Source organism: Pholcus phalangioides, unplaced genomic scaffold (assembly GCF_987345545.1).
Source record: "Pholcus phalangioides strain wild (caught in Gottingen) unplaced genomic scaffold, Ppha-v1.0 ptg000028l_1, whole genome shotgun sequence".
NCBI classification, from domain to species: domain Eukaryota; kingdom Metazoa; phylum Arthropoda; class Arachnida; order Araneae; family Pholcidae; genus Pholcus; species Pholcus phalangioides.
Window position 1 is genome coordinate 8784535 of NW_028301618.1, and position 12333 is coordinate 8796867.

The window sequence follows — 12333 nt, forward strand, 5'->3', positions numbered from 1 at the left end:
ATAGGAGGTCGTAGTTGAACCCGCCTACTTTCGTTCGCGAAGGTTGTACTCGATGTTCAATGTTCCGAAATCCCGCCCCCCTTTCATTTCGGGAGGATGTAACTGTCACGCGGTAAATGTGATCGATTCGGTGATTATGCACAATATTCGATTTTTTCGTATTTACCGTCACATAATTATTGTTTATAGATAAGAGGAGCTTTTTATTTCCGTTTTGGAAAAGGTAAGGTTATACCTTAAATATCATTCTAAAACGAAAATAGACGAGGTTTCTTAATCCAAACAATGACTAAACCAGTGATTCCCAACGTGGGTGTTAACGCCCCCTGGGGGCCCGGTAGAAGCTACGGGTATGACATAGCATCCTATGGGTTAGACTGCGTTGGGGGTGATGGGAGAAAGAAATTCTGAAGAAGGGGGCGATGGGACAAAAAGGTTGGGAAACTAGACTAAACCATTAAGGGTCGGGGTTTCTGTCCATTAAACATGATGTTAAAAGTGAAAGTGAGTGGGTCAGCTGAACCACCATCGCGTTTGTGGTTCAGACATCTCCGGCGCCTACTTATTTCTAATGTAACTACAGTATTATTTATGGAGATTAGAAACCTCGCCTATATTTATTTCTACAGGTTGTACTTCGCGTTTAAGACTCGGAAACTACACTGCCTTCAAGTATTGAAGACTTATTGTTTAAGGTTCCTTCCTTGCAGTTTTTGATGGGTGCAGCTGTTGCTTAGAGTTGAGAAACCATCGTATTTTTAATTTTATGAGGTTATAAATAATACCGTTTATAAATTAGAAACGCTGGCTACTTTCGTTTCGAAGGCTCTACTTGATATTTAAGGGTTTGAAATTTCCGTTTTTAAAGGTTGTAATTGATGTTGAATGCTTCACTAACCTTCTTTTTTGAAGGATATGCTCTACGTCTGTAGTTTAGACCAGTGGTTCTCAACCTGGGGCCATATGGCCCCCTTGTGGTCCTGGGATATTCTAGGGGGCCACGGGAGAAAATCAGAAGAAAGGTGGTGAAGGGAGTCATAGAGAGATGCGAAGAGAAAAACGTTAAAAGTGAACCATGGTTGAAAAATATTACTACCTTCAGAATATGTGTTATTTAATTATTATTATTTTATTATTATGTTAATTATGTCTATAATAGAGGGAGGGGGACTGCACTATATGGCATCTGGTACTATGATTTTCATATATAAGCTGTTATTTCCAGTTAATTATGGAGGGCTGCCGGAGCAACGGTTGATGTGTTGGGAGGGTAAATTTATCGTGCATGTTCGTTGGATTGTCCCATATTTTACACAGACCGTTTTTTACAACATAATTTGACTCCTGGGAGAGATGATAATCCACCATTTTTGAATCCGTTCCTAGCCAGGATTCCAGAGATTGATCTGATTTATTCTTATCTGCCGCTGTGGTGGTCGAGTGGTTACAATGCCGGACTCGTGATGCGAGGATCCGGGTTCGAACCCCACAGTGGTGGTCGGCTGAAGTTGGTTTTCTGTGGTTCCCAACTTCAAGGCGCAAATGCGAGCCGATCTCCCCGTTAAAAAGTCTCGCCACAGAGAGCAACAGTCCTACAACGATAAATCATTCAACCATAACACTTCACTCATAGTTAGAAAAACTGGGGGCAGATGACAGCACTACACATAACAAGCATTACACCGAAACAAACTTTACGTCAGGTTGCACTACACGTACACTCACATTCCCGCATGTACCGATTCGTTGGGGGGTTCCGCGGGGGGGGGGGGGTGCATGTGTGGTGTAGCAGTGGTAGGTAGGGACTCCAAAAAATGGCTCGGGGATCCATGATGTTCTTAAGTCAGCCACCTCGTTGGGCAATTTGCCTGTTGTGGCGTTGTATTTGTATTTGTATTTGTATTAAAATTTCATTCATAATAAAAAAATAGAAAATATCTCACTCTTGGATGAGGGTAGAGGGGGCCCACGAGAAAAAATGTGGTCCATGGGGGGGGGCCATGAGCTGAAAAAGGTTAAGAAACATTGGTTTAGACGACGATCCGAAGGTTGGGTTTGCCAAATGCCCCTTATAATACAGGATTCAAAATCCGCGTGTGTCAAGTTGTTCAATATCTAACCTCGGTTTCTTTGTCAGTGCTGTGACTGTGTGAAAACGTGTGACAAGTTTCGAATATACTACACGACTCGGTCATAATCAAGTTGGACAGCTTGGACAAGATTTGTGTAGGTTATTCCCCAACTCGTACCAGATCAATAAGATATAAACAGTTGTTCCAGAGTCCGATGACAAACCCTGCCCTCCCTTTCAAACATCTGATTTCAAAAAAAGAAGAAAAAGAAATAATTAGCCGATGGAAGCTCGATCATTTGTTTACTATATTCCGTAAAACGAAACGCTCTTCTAAATTAGATTTAATTCAAAGTCCTCGTGCTCGTATTTTGTCATCTTCAAAATAACCTATAGCCTGATGATAACCAGGTGCAGTTGGTGCTCTTTTACGCGTCCCCTAACCCTACAATGCACTATAATGAAATATATATATGTATGTACGTCGCAGATTTTTACGTAAAGTATATACGTTGTATACAAAACAGAGTTGAAATGTGATATACATAATATGTTTTGTATAAACTATATATCATATATATATATATATATACTCTCGTAACTAGAGATTCAATATAAGAGATAGAGAGAGATAGAAACACATTTCACCGCATTAGCGAAACGTGATAGAGATGTTTATTCCTCTTCTTTTGCTGTTACGTAGGGTCTCTCGGTGTATATGTGTGTGGATATATAATGTAATATGATATATATTATATGTATATATAATATTCTCATCATCATCTATGTCACCTAACTACTTTCGTACTTGCTTAGTAAATGTATCACTTGAAAAGCAGCATGTTTTTAATGTTTTGCACGAACAAAGAAAAACGTTTTTCAACAGACATGACTCGGTTGCGAAAGCGGTTTCGATCTCGTGTGGTTTAAGCTCATTTCTCAACTCATGCATTGCATCATAAATGCAAGAGCGTAGCGAAAATCATTGACTGGAATTTTGCAGACTTGGAATGGAAATCATACTGTCCGATGAGGTGAAAATTCGCATCACAATGTCACAGCTCCACCCGTATTTTCGAGGTTAGGAAGCTCCGCCCATATTTTCGAGGTTAGGAAGCTCCGCCCATATTTTCGAGGTTAGGAAGCTCCGCCCATATTTTCGAGGTTAGAAAGCCCCACCCACTTTTCTTAAAGAGGAAAGGAAGTTGAGCTTTTTGAGATCACAATTTGGTAACCCTGCAATTTGAGATCACTATTTACCGAAACACAAACTTTGGAATCACGGTGTCGACTTCCCAGATTAATTTTCCGAAAAAAACCAAATTTTGAGATCACGATACCATGGCTCTACGTACATTATTTTTCCAAAATTGGGGGAACTTTGCGACCACATTCACCCTCCTTCAGAAATTTGAAAATCATGTCAAAATTCGTTTCGAAAACCAACATTTTTTCAAAAAAAAAAAAAAAAAAAGATTTTGAAATCACATTAGAAACTATCGTCCACTTGTAACGAGACAAAATCTCCATCACGATGTCATAATTCTATATTTTATGGAGAATATTGAACATTGAGAGCATAAAACACTCTGCCTATCCATTCTTAGATCACGACGTCAAAAACTCATTTGCTATTTTGAAAGAAAGTTGAACTTGGAGATAACAATATTGCCTACTACCTTTCCAGAATTTCGGAACTAAAGATCACCACGGCAGATCTGTCCACGCCCCTACCTACCTTTCTGGTATAGAAAGATCTTTGAGATCATGTGCCATGAGCTACAACATCACAATGGCTATACTATATCGAGATGCAAAAAATATCTGTCAACTATTTTGGGAGAAAGCTCAATTTCGAGATCACGATTCCCGTTTTCCACCAATTTTGTGATGAGCTAAAATCTTTACCGCAAAGTCATAGCTCCAATGTTTTTTCCTATGAAAAAGAATAGGAACGTTGAGACAATAATGTATCTTGGATCAGGCTGTTTTGAGACGAATCAAAATATTCCAACGGCATCTAAATGCCCCTCCTACTTTTTTCGAGTCAAACTTTGAGATCACGATGATGAAGCTCCGCCTATTTGATTGCAAAAAGGTTGGACTTACAGATAACAATCCACCATCTCCGCCCATTTTCGTGTAAGAGAAGGGTGAATTCCGAGATCATGATGCCAAAGTTCCGACTACAGACTTTTGAGATCACGATGTCATGGCCCCATAAATTAATGAACGAAAATCTCTACCACGATATTGAAGCTGCACTTACTTTCTTTTTGGAGGAGAAAGTGAAACTGAAGATGACAATGCTGCGGTTCAATTGAGACGAATCAAAATCTTGCAACGGGGTATTGAAGCTTATACTTTCTACTACTTTTTCGAGTCAGCTAAATCTTGAGATCACGATGATGAAGCTGCACCTTCTTGACAACGTAGGCGGGGCTTTGTGAGATCACATTTCCATATATATTCCCGTCTATTTTTTTTTCCTCACAGAAAGGTGAATGCGAATATAAAGATGAAATTTGAGATCACGATGCCGTAGTCCCAATAGTTCTGTAATGAACCGTGTAGAGGTTTCCTCTTCAGTCAGAGGTCCACCTTCTGTATTTTTTAAATCAAGTTTAACGTTATAAGATAATGTCATGGTTGCTTTAAAACAAATTAAAATATTATAAGGGATATAGAAGCTCCTCCCCACTTTTTTGGGTTGGTGGAATCTTGAGATTAAGATGCCTACGTTATCGAAAAGGTTGAACGTTCAGAGATCGCAATTCCCGTACCCCCTCCCCCCCCCCCCGCCTATTTTTTCTAGAGGGAGGTGAATGTGGAGATCACCATGTCAGACATTCAAAATCACGATGTCTGGGCTACCCTAATTACGTGATGAGTCCAAACCTCCACTATGAACACGAAGCTGCAGTTCCTTCTTATCAAGAAAGTAATAAGTTTCCAATAATGAATACTTTGACATCTGTATAAATTGAAGTGGCCGGAGCCGTAACAATGTGACGCCATTACGTCTTATATGCATACTTCTTAACCTGTTGACTACGCGCATATCGGTTCGTTTATTTGCAATATATACGTCACAGAAAGTAAAAGCAGCTGCAACATAGAGAGCCACGAGATAAATTTTGGTGTTTGCAATTGCAATGACGAGCTAAATAATTGATTGGAAATCGCAACAGAAATGTTTTTCATGGACTGATACTGTTTTTTTTTGGCGAGAAACGAAACCAACCTTTGCTCGAATCGAATCGTATCTGCTTTCACAAAGACACTATGTAACAAGCGAGATTAAATAACGACAAAATATCTCTTATTCATTAAAAAAAAAAAAAAAGACCAACAGAAAACAATGCACCGATCTTTACTGTCAATTTTTTCACCCTGTTGTTCACCCCGGATTCTCCTCTGAATATCAGAGTGGCGTAGTGTTGCTATTCTTTGATGGGCTGTTATTCATTGTTGCTCTAGATGGCGTTTTTACTATGGCTAAAAGCTTCTATGGTAACCCATAGTTAGTTCAAAAAAGTGAGTATGCATGAGAGGTCGCGTAATTAACTACAGTATTGCAATTTTTGGACTTTGGTTTGATGCTTTTTGTTTTCTTTTTTGGCGGAAAGCGTGGAACCACTTCCAACTACTGCTAAAAAACCGTCCCGTTCTTGTTTTTTTTTTTTTATCTGGCCAGAGTCACAAACCTAATTACATGTTGAGATTGCCGAAACGTTGCAGTTGATGCACTGCAGTAGTCGTTCTATCTCAACTCTACACTCTACCAACAACAGCTGAATTTAACGACCATTAACGGATCTGATGTTCTGCCTGACCTGACAGCTAATCTGGGGGTTCCGTCCAAAATAGACCAACAGCAGTTGTTGTTCTGTGTGAATCAGAGTACCATCAGCCGAAGTTCTGGCCGGACCAGACAACCATCAGCTGATGTTCAGCTCGACCTGACTATTATCATCAAATTTGATGTTTCGTTCGAAACAGACCAGAATCAGCTGATGTGTTCTGTGCTTATCAGATTGCCATCAGCTGAAGTTCTTTTTTGAAACAGATCGCCACAGAGCTGATTTTCTGTAGGTATCAGGCTACCATCAGACAATGTTCTATCCGAATCACATCACCATCAATGGATGTTCTGCTTGACAACATCAGCTAACCTGACGTTCCGTTCCAAATACACCAGCATGACCTGATGTTTTCTCCGATCCGGACCACTATCAGCCGATGTTCTGATTGACCCCGGTCACTCACTACACCTGACACCTGATGTTTTCTTGTATCAGACAACGATCAACCAATGGTTTGCTTCAACCAAACCATCATAAGCTGATGTTTTGTCTGAGCCAGACTATCATCAGCTGTGTTTGAACCAGCTTGCCACCTCCTGATGCCCTTGTATGCATCAGACTACGATCAGCCAATATTTTGCCTGTACCAGACCCATCATCATCTGATATTCCATCTGCGTAAGAATACAATCAGCCAATGTCTCTCATTTAATTGGACTATCATCAGCAGATGTTCTGCTCGTGACTGATCAGATCATCCGATTGAGCCAAAAATCTGGTTTGATAGAACCTGTTTGAACCCATTCGGCTAATGCTATGCAATTCGGTGGGAACCACATTGCCCTGTCAATGCTCCTGCGATAGTCGGAAGACATCATCCCTTCCAATGTCGGTAACCACGTGCATTTGAACGAAAGTGAACAACAGGGTGGTTGGGTGATCATGAGGATCGTTCAAGTGGTTGGTGTTGTGTCATTGGTCAATATACAGTAAAGATCGACGTAATGTGAAGAAGCGACGCTCGTGTTTTGATACTTGGCACTTTATCGTGTGTTTGCTGTTTCTTTTCTTGTTCAATATCACCTATAATGGAATTTGCTGGACTGGTGCCACATATCGGACGTGTTTACAATTAAAACAATTGGTTAGTTTTTGGTTTTGCTTGAATTCATTCTTTAGGCACACTTTTGTTTACTTACTTATCACTGAAAAACAGAAACGAGTTTCTTGCTGATTGGTCGAGGTAATTACTCGCCAAAGGAAGTCTTTCGTTTTCCGTCCCCGCCAACGCCACGAGCAGCTCGATCCGAATGTATCTTACACTGGACTTGACCCTTTCACCTCCGAAGGTTCACAGTCGTTATTGTTCCCATTCGGGGGTTTGTCACTCGCCTGGCTGTGTTGGCGAAGGTTAATTTTCGAGGAGAGTGACGTCTCCATCAGACCATGTGGTTCGTCCATGGCCTTGAGAATCATTATCTTCTGTATCATCTCCCTGATCTCGTACCTAAGTATACCGACGAAGCACAGTTTGAGGAAGGCTATGACGCAGTAACCCAGCACGGACAGGAGGTGCGCGGAATGCTGGAGCCACTTGCGCACCGCGTCGTGGCATCCCCGTGCGTGAATGAGAGGTCCGAAGGCGGCCTCAACGCAGGAGATGTTGACCGGTACCTCGCCGTGGTAACGGTCCGTGAGATGCATCCTGCAACAGCTCCTCGGCACGACCTGCCTGTGCTGAGGGTAATCCTGCCTCTGGCTGCCGATCCACGCGCTGGTGTTAAAGTCCTGGGGTCCGGAGACCCCGCAGCAGAAAGAGTCCTGCTGGACGCGGTCCCACAGTAGCTGGAACTCCGGGTCGATGCCGTAGTCCTTCTGGACGCGGCTCCTCAGGTCGTCCTTCAGGTTGGTGCTGAGGTACTGGAAGCGGAACACCCAGACGACCCCGACGACGACGTCGCCGCACAGCAGAAAGAGCATCAGGGACCAGTAGACGTTGAGGAGCTTCTCGTTCATCCGGATGGCCCCGTAGCAGCCGATGGCTTGGAGAAGTCCACCTTGTACGGCCAGTGCCAAGTATGCGTACAGCAAACTCGGGTGATGCATCTTGATGGAAGGGAACAAGGCCATGTGGTAATCCGACAGTATCCAGGCTGCGATAGACACGAAAGCCACCACGCTGACCAGAAGGGCCAAATTGCACGAATATATCCACAGCCTGTAATACCTGAAAGGGGATAAAAAAACAACGTTAAAGACGGGACTACAATGAGCCGCTCCAACGATGTCTTGATATATAAAAGAAAGTCAGTATGATATCTTTTATTATACGGGTTTCTATGGGATACACTCGAAGTTTTGTTTTGAAAGTTCAGAAGTTAAATCTTTTATTATAGACGGTGGGTTTGGTTTAATCATTTCGGAAGAAAATTACTGGGTTTAAATCGTTTCAAGCGAGGTTTAATGAGCCAAACAAGTGCGAATTGGTTACAAGTACCTGGAAATGAGCGGGTTATATAAGTTGCGAAAAGGAGACTAATCGGTTTTCAGCAGGAAAAAAAAAAGCTTTGAAATCTATTTTAAGAGAAGACAATAAATTGATGCAAGTTTTAGAAGGAGAAGACGAGCTGGGAGTCTACAAGTTCTGAAAAAGAGAACATGGATCCATTCAATTATTTTTTTAAGGGTAGAAAAGTGTGGGTAAAATCATCTTTAAGAAAATCTGCGTTGACTATACAACTTCCAAAAGAAAGAGGATGGATGAGTTGAATCTTTTTTTGCAGTAGAAAAAAAAATCACTTGAATCAGTTTCAAGAAAAGATGAGTACATTATATAAGTTCTAAAAAGAAGGTGAATGCGAACAAGTTTCAAAGGGAGAAGATGAATGTGTCGTTGAAGTTTCAAAGGGAGAATAAGATTAGGCTGCACAAATTTCAAGGGAAAAGATGAACGTCGTGCAAGTTCCAAAGGGGATGGTCGTAAAAGTTTCAAAGGGAGAAGATGGTCGTAAAAGTTTCAAAGGGAGAAGATGGTCGTAAAAGTTTCAAAGGGAGAAGATGGTCGTAAAAGTTTCAAAGGGAGAAGATGGTCGTAAAAGTTTCAAAGGGAGAAGATGGTCGTAAAAGTTTCAAAGAGAGTAGATGGTCGTGAAAGTTTCAAAGGGAGAAGATGAATGAGTCATGCAATTTCTAAAGCAGGAAGATGAATTGGTCGTATAAGTTCCAAAGGGAGGAGAAGATGAATGGGTCATACAAGTCTCCAAGGGAAAATGGATGAATGGGTCATACGAGTCTCAAATGGGAAAATGAATGAATAGGTCGCACAAGTTCCAAAGGAAGAAGGTGAGTTCATTGCATCAGTTCCAAAGGAAGAAGGTGAGTTCATTGCATCAGTTCCAAACGTAGAAGATGAATGGCTCAAACCTGTTTTGAGACGAGAACGGATCTGATTGCGGTCAAGTTAGCCTCAGGTGCAGATGGGCATGTCAAATCAGTTTCAAAACAACTGAATGACCAGGTTGAAGCCACATATAAAGGCGAAAAGAAACGCCTCAAAGATGTTTCTGGAAAGAAGATAATACGAAAGGTGACGTTAGTATCAATATAAGCATTACAAAAAGATTAAACTTATATTACGCATTTTTCACCGACTCGTGACCGGTGAACAATGCGTTAATATAAGTTTAATCTCTTTGTAACGCGTTTTTATATTCATATGTATCTGGCGTGATGAATGAGCTTTTCTTAAAAAATAACACGGGTCTACAATGTGTTGATTCTACGGAATTACAGCGGTTTCAAGATTGGAACAAAAAGCTTCCATGAAAATACATATCTAAGGAAAACAGATGCAGGCTAAATCATTTCTAAAAGGGGAAAGACGAACAGGTCAAATGCTTTGCTTGAAGGCAGTCGTTTGTTAAGGGTTTGTCCTCCGCGTATTCTTTATATATTAGTCGTTAACATCATCAAAAGAAATTGTAAAACAAACTGGATCTAAATTTTCAGGTTGTATTTACACTTCTGAATGGCTTAACTGGTACTGTTGCTTCCTGATTGGTTGGGCAATCGTTCAGTGATGTTCTGTTAAGATTTATTTAGTAAACAATAGCAGGTCAACGAAGATATTACCGTTGCAGATGACAAGCAGTAGTTGGGGGGAAGCTTAAAAACCCAAGTAAACTCACCTCATAGCTCGGTGAAGGAACATGGAGCCCGTTGTTGTTGTTTGTCTTTTTATCCTTGAAAGGAATTGGCGACGGCGCTTCTTTTCTTCGTGGTTCGGAATCGTGGCTGGACGCCTGCGGCACCATTCGCGGAGTTTGTCCAACGGGTGGTGATGATGTTGACGAGATCTTCGTAACTTAGTGTAGCTGCCGTTTGTCGATGGCTTTTCCTACCGATTTTCCTGATATCTAAGAGAAAAATAAAGATAAAAGATGTTTATATATATATATGAGCTGGTATTAAGCATTAAATATAAATATACGCCCTTTATGTAAAGCGAAATGATATCCATTACCATTAACCAACGGAAGTATAAAAGAAAACGAGAGCGTTCATTTAAAACCAAGAAAACGATTTCCCACAAAGCAGACGACAAATGGGTAGTTTATGTTTCCTCATCAGAAATTTATTCTCTTCAAATAAAGGAAACCGTTATTTCTTCTTTTTCTTTGTTCTGTTACCCCTTCTAAAATACTATTTTCTTCCATCTTTCTTTTTAAAAGTTTCTATTTTACCTCATTTCTATTCTTTCCTTAAAAAAAAAGAAAACGACGCCATTTTTATTCTCGTCCACCATTTTCGTTCTTTGAAGAACTAACTGCTGCGGCTGCTTCTGTTGTCTGCCTTCTTTTCTGAAGTGAGGTTATTTTTTTGGAAATGAGCTTCCATCTCTTTCTTTCTTTGTTATTTTCTTTTGTTGAAGAAAGTTGTATAGTTCCGTTTCTTTCTTTTCGGATGCAGGGACCACAGTGACTGTAGTGATTTTAAAGCCATTACGGCGTTCTTTAATGGCCATTTTAAGTTCCACAAATAGATGTTTCAAAGTACGTACGAGGATGAATGTATTATATGCTTTTTCCCAAGCTTTCACTTTGCTTTCTCGATTTCTCTCTCCCTTTGAGGTAAATTATGGAATCAAGTTTTGGCAACACGTTTCTTTTTATCATTTTATCGTTTGATTTTCTTTTATATCTCAGAATTCGATATAACTTTTGAATTTTCATTTATCGGAAACCGATGGTTTCATTTCTTTGTTTCTCTTCTTGAACAATGATTGGCTGTCAGTTGCAGACGACGGAACGGACCGAAATTTCCGGATTTCTTACGCGTACTTCGGTATTAACTTTATAAGAAAACACTTCGAGTGCTGCTTTAGACATTGGTGGCATCTTGAAAAGTCAACACTTTTGAGGATGAATTATAAAGTCAGTTCTTTCTATTTTGTCTCCGAGCATTCGAAGATTACAATACTCGAGATTTCCATTGTTTCTGCATTGGAAGATGCAATGTTCTAACAATGAATTATGGCATTTTTAAAGATGTAAGGGGCCGTTCAAGTATTACGTAAACAAATTTTTAGCCATTTTTGACCCCCTCCCCTCCTGTCAGCAAAATTTCGTCATCAGCTCCGCCCCTCTGAATCATAACTCATATTTTCATAAAGGGTGGTTGATGACGTAAGCATTATCCAAACTCCCCTTCCCCCCTTGTCATCAAAAGGCAGCAAATCGGAAACCCCCTCCCCCACATCGATGATGACATAATACATGAACGGTCCCTAGATGTGTATAGAGAACATACACACACTATACAAATCTACAATTTTAGATCGATCGTCGCCAAATTTTGCATATATACCAAATGGGATACGACTTGAACGATAGGCTACTTTAAAGTTTCGTCAGAGCAGGGAAATGCCCCAAATGGGCAAAAAACTGTCGGGCAACAATGATTTTGGGCCTCAACAATCACTTTCGCAACGTTTACTTTGGTTGCCGTGGTTCCCTAGCAATGCGTTTCAGACGTGTATATGCCTTTACAATGGTTTGTCACTTCTTTAATGCTGCTAGTATATGTATAATATTTATGCCTTTATAATGGTTTGTGCCACATTTTCAATACTCCCAGTAATGAGGCTTTTTAAACAGACGTCATAATCATCATCAGCATCGCTTTGAGGGTCAGGCAAAGGGTGATCTTCATAGAAATCAGTGTTAAAATTGTGATTTTACTGTAGAAATGCGGAAATTTAGTGGGGTTTTTCCGCCACATCAATAATTTTAAAAATTTGAGTTCGCTTAGAGATATACGAAGCCTAGGAGGTTAAATATGAAGTAATTAAGCCGGACCTACTTTTGACTTGGATATCCATGCTATAACATTGCAACGCGAATAACCTCTGCTAAATAACTATAACTTCTGCAACGCGAATTTCATGTGATACATTTC

The 12333-nt window shown here is 40.5% G+C and overlaps 3 protein-coding genes across 3 annotated transcripts in view; 1 reads left to right on the plus strand and 2 right to left on the minus strand.

Annotated features, from left to right (window-relative positions):
* LOC149067897 (uncharacterized) overlaps positions 1–12333 on the plus strand; it is a 346496-nt gene that overhangs the window by 38099 nt on the left and 296064 nt on the right. The gene's annotated exons all lie outside the window — the stretch shown is intronic.
* LOC149067899 (CD151 antigen-like) lies at positions 7097–10175 on the minus strand. Its single transcript, XM_089251983.1, has 2 exons — positions 10065–10175; positions 7097–8104 (listed from the first exon to the last, which is right to left on the minus strand). The coding sequence occupies exons 1-2, from the start codon at positions 10085–10087 to the stop codon at positions 7195–7197; spliced, it is 933 nt and encodes a 310-aa protein (XP_089108109.1). The 5' UTR covers positions 10088–10175; the 3' UTR covers positions 7097–7194.
* LOC149067900 (uncharacterized) overlaps positions 10114–12333 on the minus strand; it is a 153832-nt gene continuing 151612 nt past the window's right edge. Inside the window, exon 3 of the mRNA XM_089251984.1 lies at positions 10114–10292. Within this exon, the coding sequence (XP_089108110.1) occupies positions 10114–10292 (179 nt within the window). The remainder of the gene's footprint in view (positions 10293–12333) is intronic.